This window comes from Triticum dicoccoides, chromosome 2B, assembly GCF_002162155.2.
Source record: "Triticum dicoccoides isolate Atlit2015 ecotype Zavitan chromosome 2B, WEW_v2.0, whole genome shotgun sequence".
Classification (NCBI taxonomy): domain Eukaryota; kingdom Viridiplantae; phylum Streptophyta; class Magnoliopsida; order Poales; family Poaceae; genus Triticum; species Triticum dicoccoides.
Genome location: NC_041383.1, coordinates 568,680,209 through 568,693,904, shown reverse-complemented (window position 1 = coordinate 568,693,904; position 13,696 = coordinate 568,680,209). Strand labels below are relative to the sequence as shown.

Sequence of the window (13,696 nt, the reverse complement as noted above, 5' to 3'; positions counted from 1 at the left end):
AGAGAGAGAGGGACGGGGTGGGGTGGGGTGCGACCGTTAGTTAAGTCAAATATTTGCCGTCTTCCCCACCTTTGTCGTCCGCCTTTTTGCTCTTTGTCGTCTGCGGCCGTTAGGTTTTTTTAAGCAGCTCGTTAGTGGGGCCCACCTCACTCTTTGTCGTCCACTAGCAGACGGCAGCAAAGTGGCTGATGGCAAATATGATCTTTGCCATCAGACAGTTTTTTGTCGTTTGTTTTTTGGGAATGGACGACAAAGGAGCTCTTTGCCATCCGCCGTTTTTCCTCGTCTATGGCGCAGAAGCCATGGTATCAAGCGATATCTGCTATGACTCTCCGAGGGTGACAACATATGTTGAGGCAGACAATGAGATAGCTCGTCAAGACTCTCTTGATGCCCTGGAAGGAGAATGTGATCTTGAAGCCTCAAGATCATCAATATATTATCAAGACCTAAGTCGTTATCACAGCCATAGAGTCTGAAGTCGTACCTTTCTGGAGGGTGACTCAGTGATCCATCTGATACAAAAACAGAAAGGTATGCATAAGCTCTCCCCTCCCTGGGAAGGACCCTTCGTTATCAGCAAGAACCTAAACAATGGGTCATATTATCTCGTTGACTTGCGTGAAGCAAACAAGTCATGCACGTCTGAGGAGGAAAGCACTAGACCTTGGAACATTGCACATCTTCATCCATATTAAACACTCTTTTATTTCACAATTAGTTGTACTTCCCTGTTTTTGCATAATTTACCTTTTTATGTATATATTATGATCAATGAAATAAAGCCGACATCTCTTGTCCCCAGAGTTTTGTCATTTCACATCAAAAGTTGTGTGTTGAGTCTTTATTCTTTGATCATTTGTTACTTTGGGGCTTCTAACTCATCGATCTTAGTTATAACATCCCTTTAACCGGGCGCATGCCATCATATTAATTGGTTATACCTACTTGAAGGCTTGATGTTACTCACAGATATGTGACCCGGTTGTACACTTGACAAGTCAATCACACTGATGCCTATTATGGATTTTGTTGACCCTGAACTTATCAAAATTAAAACACCGACTTATGTCACGTGAGAGCCAGCTTTCTAGATAGTGAGGATAAAGCACAAAGGCTACAAGGCCTGCTTCCACATGAGGCATATTTCAACTGTCGAACCTTAAAAGCCGGCCTTTACATATCAAGTGTCGAGCTTCGAAAGCCGACCTTTATTTTTTAAGTGTTAAGCCTCGAAAGCGAGCATTTATTTGGTTTATTATAACCCGGTTTATTATAACCCATTTCATTTTTTACTCTCTCTCTCTCTCTCTCTCTCTCTCTATCTTATTGCCGAAGCCGGTTTTCCATCTATACGACTGGGTTTTCATATTTTCATGAGAGTTATTTCAACCAAGGAATGCCACAATTATGAAAAATTTGGAGCAAGGCAATTTGTCGGGTTTCATTGAAAATATGGTCAAGGATTCATATTGAACAAGCAACATAGTAGTTCATCGATGATCTTTTGCACAACTATTTCAAAAGTGCACGATGGCACTATCAGATCAAGCAAATTCAGGCAAAGTTTTCAAAAGGACAAAGTTATTACAAGCCCTCTCAGGGCTGAATCATACTATTTTTCAAAGTTTCAAGCCTTCGCACTCGGCTCTAGTTGAGACCTGACATTCTGGTTTGCCAGGTTATCCTCACCTCGGGCCCCTTCAGCCTCTGTCGGTGCCGTGTTACTTTGAGATGGCTCGGTAGTTTTCTCTTGTTCTTGCACAGCTTCATCGGTGCTAGTCCAGGGGCTCTCGGGTACCCAATGCATTTAAGACAAAGCCTCAATTCCATGTATTCGTTAAGAACATTGGATGAGCTACTTGAGCCGGCTTGTGCATCAAGTGCTTGCTTACATGGTGGGATCAACTCAAAAGGTTTCGGCTATGGCATATCCATGAGCACCATTTTCATTAAAACCGACATGAAAACTGGTTAAGTTCAAGCCATAGCAATGATGGTACCATGAGGCCCGGGTCTCCTTGACACAAATGTTGAAAGTCGGCCTTCGTGAAAGGAGTGTTATGTACATTCAACTCTGGGAACCCGCCCGCAAGAAGAGCCGGATCCATCTCCTGCTAATATGCTTTTGCCAGAGCAAGAGCACTCATGGCTCCTCTTCTACAAGCCGACATCTTGAGCTCTTTGATCCACTCTAGTACTATGAGAAGTCAGTGAGCATATCCATTATTTTCCAAGGAGGACCCGACACATTCTTGGTTGCTATTAAGCAGTTGACTCCTCCCACATATAGCTGTTCTAAAAACTTGTAGACAACTTGCAATTTGATGAGTGGGGAGTTCCCTGAGACAAGAGTTTCTTTCAACATCTTCAATCAACAACAAAGCTGTTAGTAACCCGAATTTTATTCCAAATGAAACTTTTGAGCTTGTTTACGGCGGATTGGTGTACTATACTGACAATCCATTAAGAAAAAATTGAGCTTGAGTGATTCCCTATGTCATGACAGCCAGACTATTCACCCCATGGTTTTTTTACCGTTATATCCGCGCATTTTGTGTGGCATTTGGTGGTTTGATGCTTTTGAATTTGCCTCTGCGCAAGGGTGCTGGCTTCGGTTTGTTGGGGTGACAGAGCTATCGACTAGGGTAGTGCATGCCTCTTGGGATCGGTGTGGATGTCTCAGCGGAGGCTCCGAAAACCATGTTGGGTGGTAGGGTGTTATCTCTTGTCACTTAGGTGTCCGTCGGCTCGGTTGGGGGCGCAACCTCAGGATTTTAGAGGTGTCATCGTGGAGCCTCTTCACCTTCCTTGTTATCTCGGCCTCAGGCTATTCGGATGAAACCCCAAGCTTTGGTCCAGGTCGATGTGGACGGCGGGCCCCATCGCTTCCCCCTTGGAGCGACACTTTGGAGGTCCGGTCTCTCATCAGTTGGTGGTGGCTCATGCGGCTTTGTTAGCTTCCTTGCCCACTAGACGAGTGCACAACCTCAGCGTCGGTGTGAAAATCGGAGCTGTGGCTCCAGAGGTCTCCTGTGCATGGTGTTGGATTTGGTCGCTTGGGCGGCAATGTCATTGATTAGACTGTTCGTGACCTCGGGGTCGCTTGGGATGGCCCTTCAAGTGGTTGATAGTGGATAAGAAGTCAATGTCTCCAGCGTCTCGGCCCGCACCATATCCTTGAAGATAACAGTTGAGGCGCCTTGATAAAGGCACATTTACCTTGCTAATATAGAGATTCGATGCTAGAGCGAAAGCTTCACTGAATGCCAATGCCTCCAGTGTCTCGGCCTGCACCATATCCTTGAACTGGGGCTTCACAATTACTAGCCACATTTACCTTGCTAATATAGAGATCCGACGCTAGAGCAAAAGCTTCACTGAATGCCAATGCCTCTAGCATCTCGGCCTGCACCATATCCTTGAAAATAACAATTGAGGCGCCTTGATAAAGGCCCTGTTCATCACGACAAACAACAACAATAGAACACCCCCCCCCCTCATTGTGTCTAGACATCACAGCATCAAAACATCATGTTGTAGTGTCCCTCCAAAGGAGCTACCTAGGTTCTCTCACTTCTAACAGCCCGAGCTTGCATGGCTCCCGTCGGGGCTGCCATGTTGGGTGATCGGCGAGGAAGGAGGGCTAGATCCATCATATATCTTTCCTACTTATAAAGGTTGCAGTTGGTAATGAGTACACATGCGGGGTCAATAACCTTCACCAATAAACAAATGCATCTCTACCTAGCAACCTTCCAAGAACATAGATAAACAAATGTATTTCTACTCACATGTGGGACCTAACATAAATAGATAACCACGCTACTACTTTCATGCGAGACCAACGCTTATAAAGGGCACAAATAACAAATGCAGAAATGCGACTCCAGCTCAATATAATGCTTTTGTTTTACTTTTCTTTCAACCAAGTTATTTCAATTTTGTATCATAGAACAAGAGAGTGATCAAATTGTAATTCAAAAACGAAACAAACCTTGTCCTCCTACCCGATCCACGACCTTGTGCGGTCAATTTACCAATGTCTATTTCTCATACGGTTTCAATATTCGAAATGTTGTGTCTGTAAAGAACCATGGTCACTTAAGATTCTTCAATGCCTCACGTGTGATCTTTTGTTGTATTTTTCTTCTTTTCAAAATAGTGAACCGCACGCAAAGACCATGTGACGCCAACATATTTTGACGATTACCTAAGCCAGTGCGTTGTGTTAGTTTGTGGATAAAGCTGAACGCAGAGACACCAGAATTCGCCTTTCCTCCTAAGCGGGTCTTGTCAAACAGCATTCAAAATTTCGCATCGCGTTAGTCTGTGAGAGACCATAGCCATAAGAGAGAACAGGGGATGGGCTGGAAGGAAAGAAAAAAAAAACCCCAGCAAACACAGCCTCGAGCCGACTCGTCGCACAGCCGCGGCAGCGGCCAGCCGGCCAGGACAGCCGCTGCGTCCCCGATTCCCCTCGCGACTGCTCTGCGCTCCCGCCGATCTCGCCACCTGGTCCCGTCATCCTGTGCCCCGCCGTCGACTCTACCCACCCCGCCCCGCCCCTGCCCTGCGCCACCGCGACCAGCCGGCAGCCGCCCAGACCGCACTCGGCAGTTGACGCCCGGCGCGCGGCGTTGTGCAGCTGCAGAAGGCACGCAGCCAGCCGCCCAGCCCGATTTGAGGTACGTTTGATAAGATTTCTGCCTCTTCCGCAATTTCTGTTTACTGATTATACTCATTGCTCGTCGTGCTGCCACCTGCCAGTACTTCTCGTTACGAATTAAGGCTTGTTGTGCTCCTCTGTAAATTGTAATGTATTGCTAGTGCTGAGTCCTGTCCAGGAATGTTACTACTTACTAAATTGTTTCAGTTTGGATCCATTTTTCTGAATCCATGTGGCATCTTGAGCTGTAATTTTCAGAAATGTTACTACTTACTACTGAATTGTCTCTGTCTGGATCAAGCAATTGATACATTGTTCTCATTTTTTGAATCAATAAATGTCATTATCATATTGAAGAACAGAATGTCAACTAGGACCACCTGATTACATATATGTATCAAATGTGAAATAATGAACACATGCACATAGTCTCCTTTGAACTTTTCAAGGCATGTAGGCTTTTTTTATGCAAAATCAAAGACTTATTTGAGAATTTTTCATATGTTTGTAAGATCATATTGACAATTTCCTATTGTGCTATTGGCATGTCATATTTATTGTATTTTTTTTAGGGTGGACCATCCTGTTTCAAAATTCTAGATCCGCCACTGCCTGCCAGCCGCTGCACCCACAGAGTCTTGGCTTCCAACCGTCCTCCTTCGGCTCACTTGCCGCTGCCACCACCAGCGGCCGCCAACCGAACCACCTCTCGCAGTCCAAGAATGGAGGGCCTCCTCGACAAGCCCCTGAACCCCAACAAGCTTCTTAAGGAGCAGTGAGTGCAAAGTCAAATCCTACCTGCGTTCGCCACCACTTTATTCTCGCCCGTACTGCTCTGCTAACTTCTAGGTATTCTCCTCCTTCATGATGCAGATTTGTGAGCAACCTGACGGGGTCGTCCCTGCTGGAGATCGCGGCGCTCTCCGCTATCGTGCCGGTGACTGATTAGTTTCTCTCCCTTAGATTCCCAATATTTCTGTACCTATATATGCACGTCAGGGTTGTGGTCTGATTTGTTTTTTGGGTTCGCAGGCAGTGGTGGTTTTAAGGAAATGGAGCAGCAGAGGTCAGTTGGTTAGAGATACTGTAAATTTTCAAACCATTTATACCTTTTCGTGTAAGTGTAGAATCTTGTTGTACAACAAATATTCAAGCGAGATAGGTGTTATCTGTTATGACTGGAAAGTGGAATTCAGTTGCCAGTATGCTGCAATTTTGCACATTTAGCGTTCTGATCATAAATGTGTATTTTCTGATATTTTTAAACAAGGTATTTTCTGATATTCAACTATCCAGCCCAATCTTTTTCATATCCCAGCATCTATATTGATACATTTTACTGACTGTGGGCAGCTAGCATGTCCACTACTTCAAACTATGCTGGCCAATCTGATGCTAGCTATGTCATGGCATCCTTCTCAGTTTTTCCATGTGTTTTTTACCCTGATGTAGTCATTGTTATCAATAAAGAAACTTCTTTATTTTCATTCATGGAGTAGATCTGACAGAGATTCTACTTCCTTGTTTTTATCTTATTATAGATAATATTAGGAGGGATTCAGTGAAGAAAAATGATGATGCTCTTGCTGGTCATAAAGATGGAGTGTATTACTTTTCAGCGTTGGTTATAGATTGTCTCACTGTCGTATTGCCTATACTTCTGATTTTCACGGCAAGTACCCTCTTCATTGCATTTTAATATGCTTACATGATGAAATTGTTAAACGGCATAAATCAAGGAACGTGCAAAGCACAAGCTTATAGTACTGAACTACTGACTATTCAGCTGTCATCTACCAATCTTTGGATGAGCTTTAACATTTTTTAACTTATAAGTGAATCTGTGGTTATTCCTTTGGTTTCTTGCAGATCTTAGCTGAATGGGCTTATATTTGTGCAATTTCTCTTGTAGCTGTGATATCTATCTACATCTTGTTTAAAAGGTATTTGGTATTTAGTTATTACTCCAATTTTTGTTACCTTGTTTTTGCTGCTCTAATTCCCTTCTGATTTCTTTTCGTGAAACACCACCCATGGTGATCTGGAGTTATATGACACTGCACTTTCAGGTCTCAGTCTCATCTCAAGGTTCAACAACATCTGCCTTCTCTTAGGGCAGACATATCTTCTTACCGAGTGTCAGTGGTATGCACAAGTTTACTGATTATATAAGTAACACATTATCGCTCCTTCACCAGCACTAGAGATGGAGCAGTACTATTATAGTATTAATGGTGATTGTGCTCTTTGTAGGTTTTAGTGACATGCGTGTCCATATTGGCAGTGGATTTCAAAATCTTTCCTAGACGGTATGCAAAGGCTGAAACATATGGTAGTGGCATTGTAAGTTAATTCGTCCAGGCATTTTCTTTAGTTTATCTTTTGTTTTTACAGGTTCCGCTGCCTTATTTTCATCATGAAGGCTACTTAAATAGCCAGAGGTTGTTTACATGGTGTGTATCCCCCATGATGGCCTAGTTTTATAATCATCATCATTAAGAATTGCACAAAATCATGAACTAGTGTGCAAAAAATGGCAACAGCTGCAAATTGTGCATATGATTTGGATTGCAAAGGATTAACGGCTTCATTAGACTGGTTAAATGAAATCAATTTGTCAGTCATGGACTCCTCTGGTGCATCAAGTAGAGACGTAGCTGCACATTAAGGGCTGGTGTGGGTTGTGTTACCGGTAATGCCTCCTGCTGCTTCACAGCCACCGCTTCTCCTTCAGCGCACTGTATCGCTGCCCACCCTGCTGTGCACATGGAAGTAAACTCATGGCACAGAGGTGTGCCAGTCCAAGAAATTGTTGAGCTAGTAATCAATACAAAGCTGGCCCTGTGATCCTCACGGTTTTGTTGCAGTTTAAACATTCCTTATTCATCTCCTGGCCCGGACTCTTCATGCCCTAATTGATCTGCTGGCTTCCATGCAAATTGCTGCACACGTATATCTTTGCTTGGCTGGTCTATGCTCATAATCTCATACTCCCTCCGTTCCTAAATATTTGTCTTTCTAGAGATTTCAACAAGTGACTACATACGGAGCAAAATGAGTGAATCTACACTCTAAAATATATCTACATACATCCGTATGTGGTAGTCCATTTGAAATATCTAGAAAGACAAATATTTAGGAATGGAGGGAGTACATTGGATCAACACAATGCAATCTCATGCATTTCAAACCTGCCTACGAAACTCCACCGGCTGCGCTCAGCAGTGCCACCGCTGCCGCCGCTGACTTCATGCCTGCAGCATATTTTCAGAGTCCGTTTTACAATCAGAACTGTAGCTTGCAAATATTGCACACGCCAAACTCTTGTTTCGTGTTTGTGTGCACACACATAGAACCGGATTGTTTGAGTCAATCTCCACACATGCATGGCCTGGATTCTTCCAGCTGGGCTCAACAATGTCACTACAGAGTACTCTGCCGCCATTTGTATGCCTTCTGCATCTCCTAGCATCATCGCATCTATCTGCTCTGCTACCACTGCTTCTAGTTGCACCTTTGATGCTGTTACCCCTGTATGCACTGCCGTTCCTCTTGTGCTTGCCTCCTCCGTTGTGCTTGACTGTGTCGGCTTCTTGCAACACCCCAACTGCTTCTTGCTCCGGTGTCATTGCCATGGTTGTATATGTTCAGCACTGTGAACCTGACTCTATCTGATGTGGAGCTGGATAATATATTATGTAACTCAATACCGATTGACAACAGCCATCATAGATTGACTTGCAACCTTGTAACTCCCAAAATCTGGTGCTTCATCATGTCTAAACCATACTTGATGAAGGCCACAATCCTTAACTTTACTGGAAAAATTCAAACCTTCTTTACCTGTTGCTGCAAGCCCTTGCTAAACACGTAATAATCTCCTGCGGCAGTATCACTACCCTGGTTTGGGTTGCTGGCCTGCCGGTCGAATGCAATTTACTGTTGTCATCTTTGTTGGTTGTCCAGTTTTTATGCCTTTCCCCTGTATGATTAGGTCATCAACTACTGTTCCTCATTGCTTTTTTTTTTTGTTCTTCTGGAATTGACACAAGTTTCTTGTTTACAAATATGCCTTGCTTCCATTTTTTCGTCATCAATCTATTATTTATTATAGTTATTAATGTCAGGTTCTCGACCCGTGCTTCCCTTCGTGTAATTTGGATCATGTTTGCCATTATTTCTGAAAGATCAGAAATCTGACCTGTCTTCCAACATAACAGATGGATCTCGGAGTAGGGTCTTTTGTAGTGGCTAATGCACTGGTGTCTAGACAAGCACGAAACGTAACCTCAATGTAAGTATTTAAATGATCTCATTTGTCTTAAAGAAAATCTTTTAGGGCTTAATGAATATATATATTTGGATCCAACATGATGCTAAGATTCTCATCTAGTTAAGTCGGAAGTAACTCACGTGAATACTGAAACTAAAAGGCAAACTCTGTGAAAAGCTAGATTCATGTTCTGCAAAGTTAATCCTACTTTTTCTATGATAATAATTATTAGTCAATAGTCATAGTGTTAGATACTGTCGTCCGTCGGGCTTTATGTCAAAATGTTCTCACTACATAAGTTGTTTTTTGTAGATACTCTAAAGAACTAATGTTTATTTATGTTGATTGTTTGTACTGGACATAGGAGCTTGTAGGAACCTAGAAGTTTCAACTTCACCACTTACGTTATGGTGTGCTGAGTTTTTTTTGTCCTTTTTAAATCGAGATACAAAGTATTACAATTCTGCATGCAAATCTTAGCTTTGTCAGTTAATTGATAAATGAAGAAAATTATAATCATTAGTAGCATTCATCAAGATAAAATGACTAGTCCATCTCTTCTTTCAAATAAGATCTGTCCTGCAACTTTTTGCATGTTTTCTATTTGCATGTAGGTGGTATTTCTGTGTTAATCGCTTCTTGTTAGGTTGTTCTCCAAGTAGCTTTCTGACTTAGTATTATTTCTCATATAGATGAAAATTTACTGTATGAACATACTGACAAATGATCCCGTGTTTGTCCAGTATCATCACAAAAAGGCACAGATACTTTGGCAGAATCATTGTTTCAATTTTGATTTTTTTTTGGGAAGATAACTGTAGTTTCTGACCGTTAGATCTGCCAATAGGCACTATTCAACATCATAAGTACTCTATCACATAGTGCACCTTCTGTTTTTTAGGAGATGGAAGGCAGCACTGAAGTCCATAAGTCCTCTAGTATTTCTTGGCTTTGCTCGTCTTATCTCTACATCAGGTGTTGATTATCAGGTACTTTTCTTCTTTGTACCAATTACTTAAATTACGCATCCGTCAGAATTTATCATATAATGCCATTTCTGCAGACTTGCTAACCTTTTTGTTGTGTTTTCCTGTCCCTGTCTGTTTTCGTATTCTCACTTCCTTCATTTCTAGATACTGAAACCTGTATTAAGCAGAATTAAATACATATAATAGTTACTATAGCATGTGCAGTCCTTTGTACTATCTCCATACCAAAATATAAGACGTTTAGTAATTCGTTTTGGTAGGCTAGTTTAGCCTACCAAAACGTCTTATATTTGGGCACGGAGGTAGTAGTAGTGAAAGTGGAGTTGATTAGATTTAAGTTTACAATGCATAATCAAAGGTTATTTACACTTTTTTTTCCGTATTAGAATGCTGTCTTTTCTGAAGAGCTATGTTCCTTTTGCTACCTTGTAGGTGCATGTAGGAGAATATGGTGTCCATTGGAACTTCTTTTTCACCCTTGCAGCAGTTTCTATCCTTACATCCATTATCAGGATTCATCCTAAATATTGCGGGATAGTTGGTATGCTTGTTCTTGCAGGTACTAATGGTTCTAGTTTTACAGTTTGGTTAGAAGGGCTTAGAGGTGCTACAATTCTCCTTTTCAGTAGATAAATTGCTCTTATTTATTTTTACAGGATACCAGGTATGGCTAAATTTTGGGTTGAATGAGTACCTCACATCTCATGAGAGAAGTGCTGATATCATTGGCCAGAATAAGGAAGGCGTGTATAGCATATTTGGTAAAAATATCTATGTGCACATGGTTTCTTCGTCATTTCTTTGCATAAGATGCTGAGGAACATAGAGGCGTAGAGCCTTCCAAGCTTGGTTATTGTTTGTTTGACAAAATAACATTACTGGTCCAGATTTGTACAGAAAGCTTAGTGAACAAACATGTGTAATACTTATTCACACGCGCGCACACGCACGCGAGCATATGTCCTATTCACACTAGAAAAAGTGGGATAAATCCACAAATATCACTAAACTGAGCACATGTGTGTGTAAATGTGAGCACTAAAATTTGAACCCTGCTGGGTGGAGTCATGTACCCACAACTCCTCCACCCCAGGAATAGTTTGCTCTCTTTCTATCATTCTTTTTTGTTTTGCTGAACTTTAATATGGCAATTATCTGTTCTGTTACTTATTAGGTCACTTTTATATTTGAATATTCAGTATCATAAATTTCCATGCACCACATTATGCGATCTAATGAACTCCTTCCACAGGATACTGGGGTATGTACCTGATTGGTGTATCTCTGGGTTACTTTTTGTTTCATGACCTTAGTTCAAAAGGAAAGATTAGGAGCACTCAAGTGGTAAAAGTATGGGTTCTCGCAGCATCATTTTGGTAGGAAACAATGATAACATGAACACCTATGAATAAGAGCTGTAATATTCCTTGGTTAACATTTTCTCCGATGGCATGTTCGTAGGATTTTGGCGATCATTCTTGACAGCTATGTTGAAAGAGTTTCTCGACGAATGGTAGGGTACTAACTAACTACATGCTTGGTTTATTTACACTGGTACTAAAAATGCAAACTCATATTTGAAGAATTTTTGTGATAGCTATGCAACGTAGCAGCAACTTATGGTATATAGAAAACAGTATTGTGCTCTTATTATCTCAATGGACATGTTATGTTTGAACATGATGATTAAGTGTAAGAGTATGACATATATTTTCATAGTATTTAGGTTTGGTCTAAGTAAATCTGAAGTAAGAACATTTGTTGCATTGCTGAAATGTAAACCTTCCACTCACGCAATGCGATTCTTCCAACATGAACGGATACGTGGGCAAACTACCTTCCCAAATTAAAGGTTTTTTAGTGAAAGGAAATGCTACAGTTACTACAAACTAGTTTTACATTCGGTCAAAGTAACTCCAGCAACTTATCTTTTCTCCAGTAAAAATTCAAGCATTTCATTTTGCAGTGCAACTTCGCCTATGTTATGCTTGTGTTTGGCCAGAATTTTCAGGTATTGTTATTTCCTTTCTTGCTTTTATAAACTTATAGCATGCATTCATTGTCAGATTAAGACATCCAGAAGACAAGTATAATATGTACTCCCTCTGTCCCATAATATAAGATCTTATTACATTCAATTTGCTCACAAATTGGATGTAATAAGATCTTATATTATGGGACGGAGGGAGTGCTTTAAACGATAGTACCTTCAGTTATCCAATTGTGGGCCCTAAAAGGGCAAGGATAGTGTTAGTTTGCATAGTTTATCTTCTCAAATGAGGATAAAATTCAAATTTCAACTGAAAATAATATGCACCAGAGCAACATAGCTGAAAATAATGTGCACTAGCTGAAAAATGAGGTTTGAAAGTTTAGCTTTTATCCTTTGTACTTATAGTTCACCAACTGGTTTTAATATTTTAACGATGGTCTGAATCTGATAATAGAGCCTGAAAAACTGGCAAGATGCACACACTTCTCATCTTCAAATGCATGCTACTTAGTTACATTCTCTTTTTGAGATCATGCAGAACTACCATGTAAATATACTTGGAAGAAGAGTTTTAGTAAGCCAATGCATTATGCAGGACACAACCATCTGTGTAATTAAAAGGAACAAGCACTAAATGAAAATCAGCAAATGACCTAAAGCTAGAGGTAGCCAGCTCTTTGGCTCCAGCTCCAACTAAATATACCTGTTGTGGTGTTGCCTGAAGGGTCTAACAACAATTGAGCCTGCTAATACTTACGATTGTATTGTTACCAGTTAGGAAATTGCTAAAAAAATGTTCAGGCTTCACTATTCATGATGGCTACTATTATAACAACAGGTTATATCTATTCTCACACTAGCGGGGTCCATTTCACATGACAAGAATTTGGTTCTTGAGGAATCATTCAATCAAAATATGCTTGGGGCATTCCTTGTGGTAAGATCATGTCTCGTTATTCTTATTGCTGATTCCAAAATGGGAAAGTACGACTAATAGGACCGAATCGTCAAATTTCAGCAGATATATGTACCTCTTTAAGCGGTCAGTGTAAAGAAACTGATATTTACATTCTCTTGCAGGCAAATATCCTAACTGGTCTAGTAAATCTCTCAGTTGACACGCTTTCGGCCTCTCCCATCGCCGCCTTCATGATTTTGGTAGCATACAACTTTACTCTGTGCATGCTTGCTGGTCTTGCTCAATTTTCTGGTGTTAGGATAAAATTTTGGTGAATATGGATTTTGTCCAGTACTGTACTTTGTGTGTATAGAGTATTTAATCTTGATTTTGAGGAAGACACGATTTGTGTATTGAAACTGAGCCCTTAGGGCTCATATGTGCTCAGTTACCAAAGCCCTACCCATTGCAGGTGGTATATGAATCAAGGTGAGTGTTGTTTATTCACACAGTACTGGTGAGATCCCCACTCCCTTTGGCAACATCTACTAATTCAGAACTTAATTTGAAAGCCATATTTTGACCCGGATGCTTTTGGGATGCTTCTAATAACCAATGAATGGCAAGTGCTCTTTCTTGTTTAGATCTCATTTCAATCAGGTCCAAATGGCCCTGAGTTTTTTTTAAACACAGTACAGATGCAACCGCTCATATAAACATGTATCGCCGGAAATTTTGAAATAAATTTAGAATAAATGTGAGCACCAGGATTTGAACCCTGATAAGCTGAGTATACCACTGTCCTTCTAACCATCCAACCATTGATTGGTTCGCTTCCCTGAGTTAAGATAAACCGCAAATCGGTTGCTGATCA

At 41.2% G+C, this 13,696-nt stretch overlaps 1 protein-coding gene across 1 annotated transcript; it reads left to right on the top strand.

Moving 5' to 3' along the window:
* Window positions 1-4,385: 4,385 nt before the first annotated feature.
* On the top strand, window positions 4,386-13,329 carry LOC119364908 (uncharacterized protein At4g17910-like). The gene is made up of 17 exons (XM_037630479.1): window positions 4,386-4,688; window positions 5,242-5,444; window positions 5,543-5,606; window positions 5,702-5,735; window positions 6,211-6,341; window positions 6,539-6,612; window positions 6,739-6,814; window positions 6,923-7,012; window positions 8,890-8,963; window positions 9,844-9,931; window positions 10,364-10,490; window positions 10,588-10,692; window positions 11,184-11,307; window positions 11,393-11,444; window positions 11,898-11,942; window positions 12,763-12,861; window positions 13,005-13,329. Exons 2-17 carry the CDS (start codon window positions 5,392-5,394, stop codon window positions 13,155-13,157), a joined length of 1,389 nt encoding a protein of 462 aa, XP_037486376.1. The 5' UTR covers window positions 4,386-4,688; window positions 5,242-5,391; the 3' UTR covers window positions 13,158-13,329.
* The last annotated feature ends 367 nt before the right edge of the window (window positions 13,330-13,696 follow it).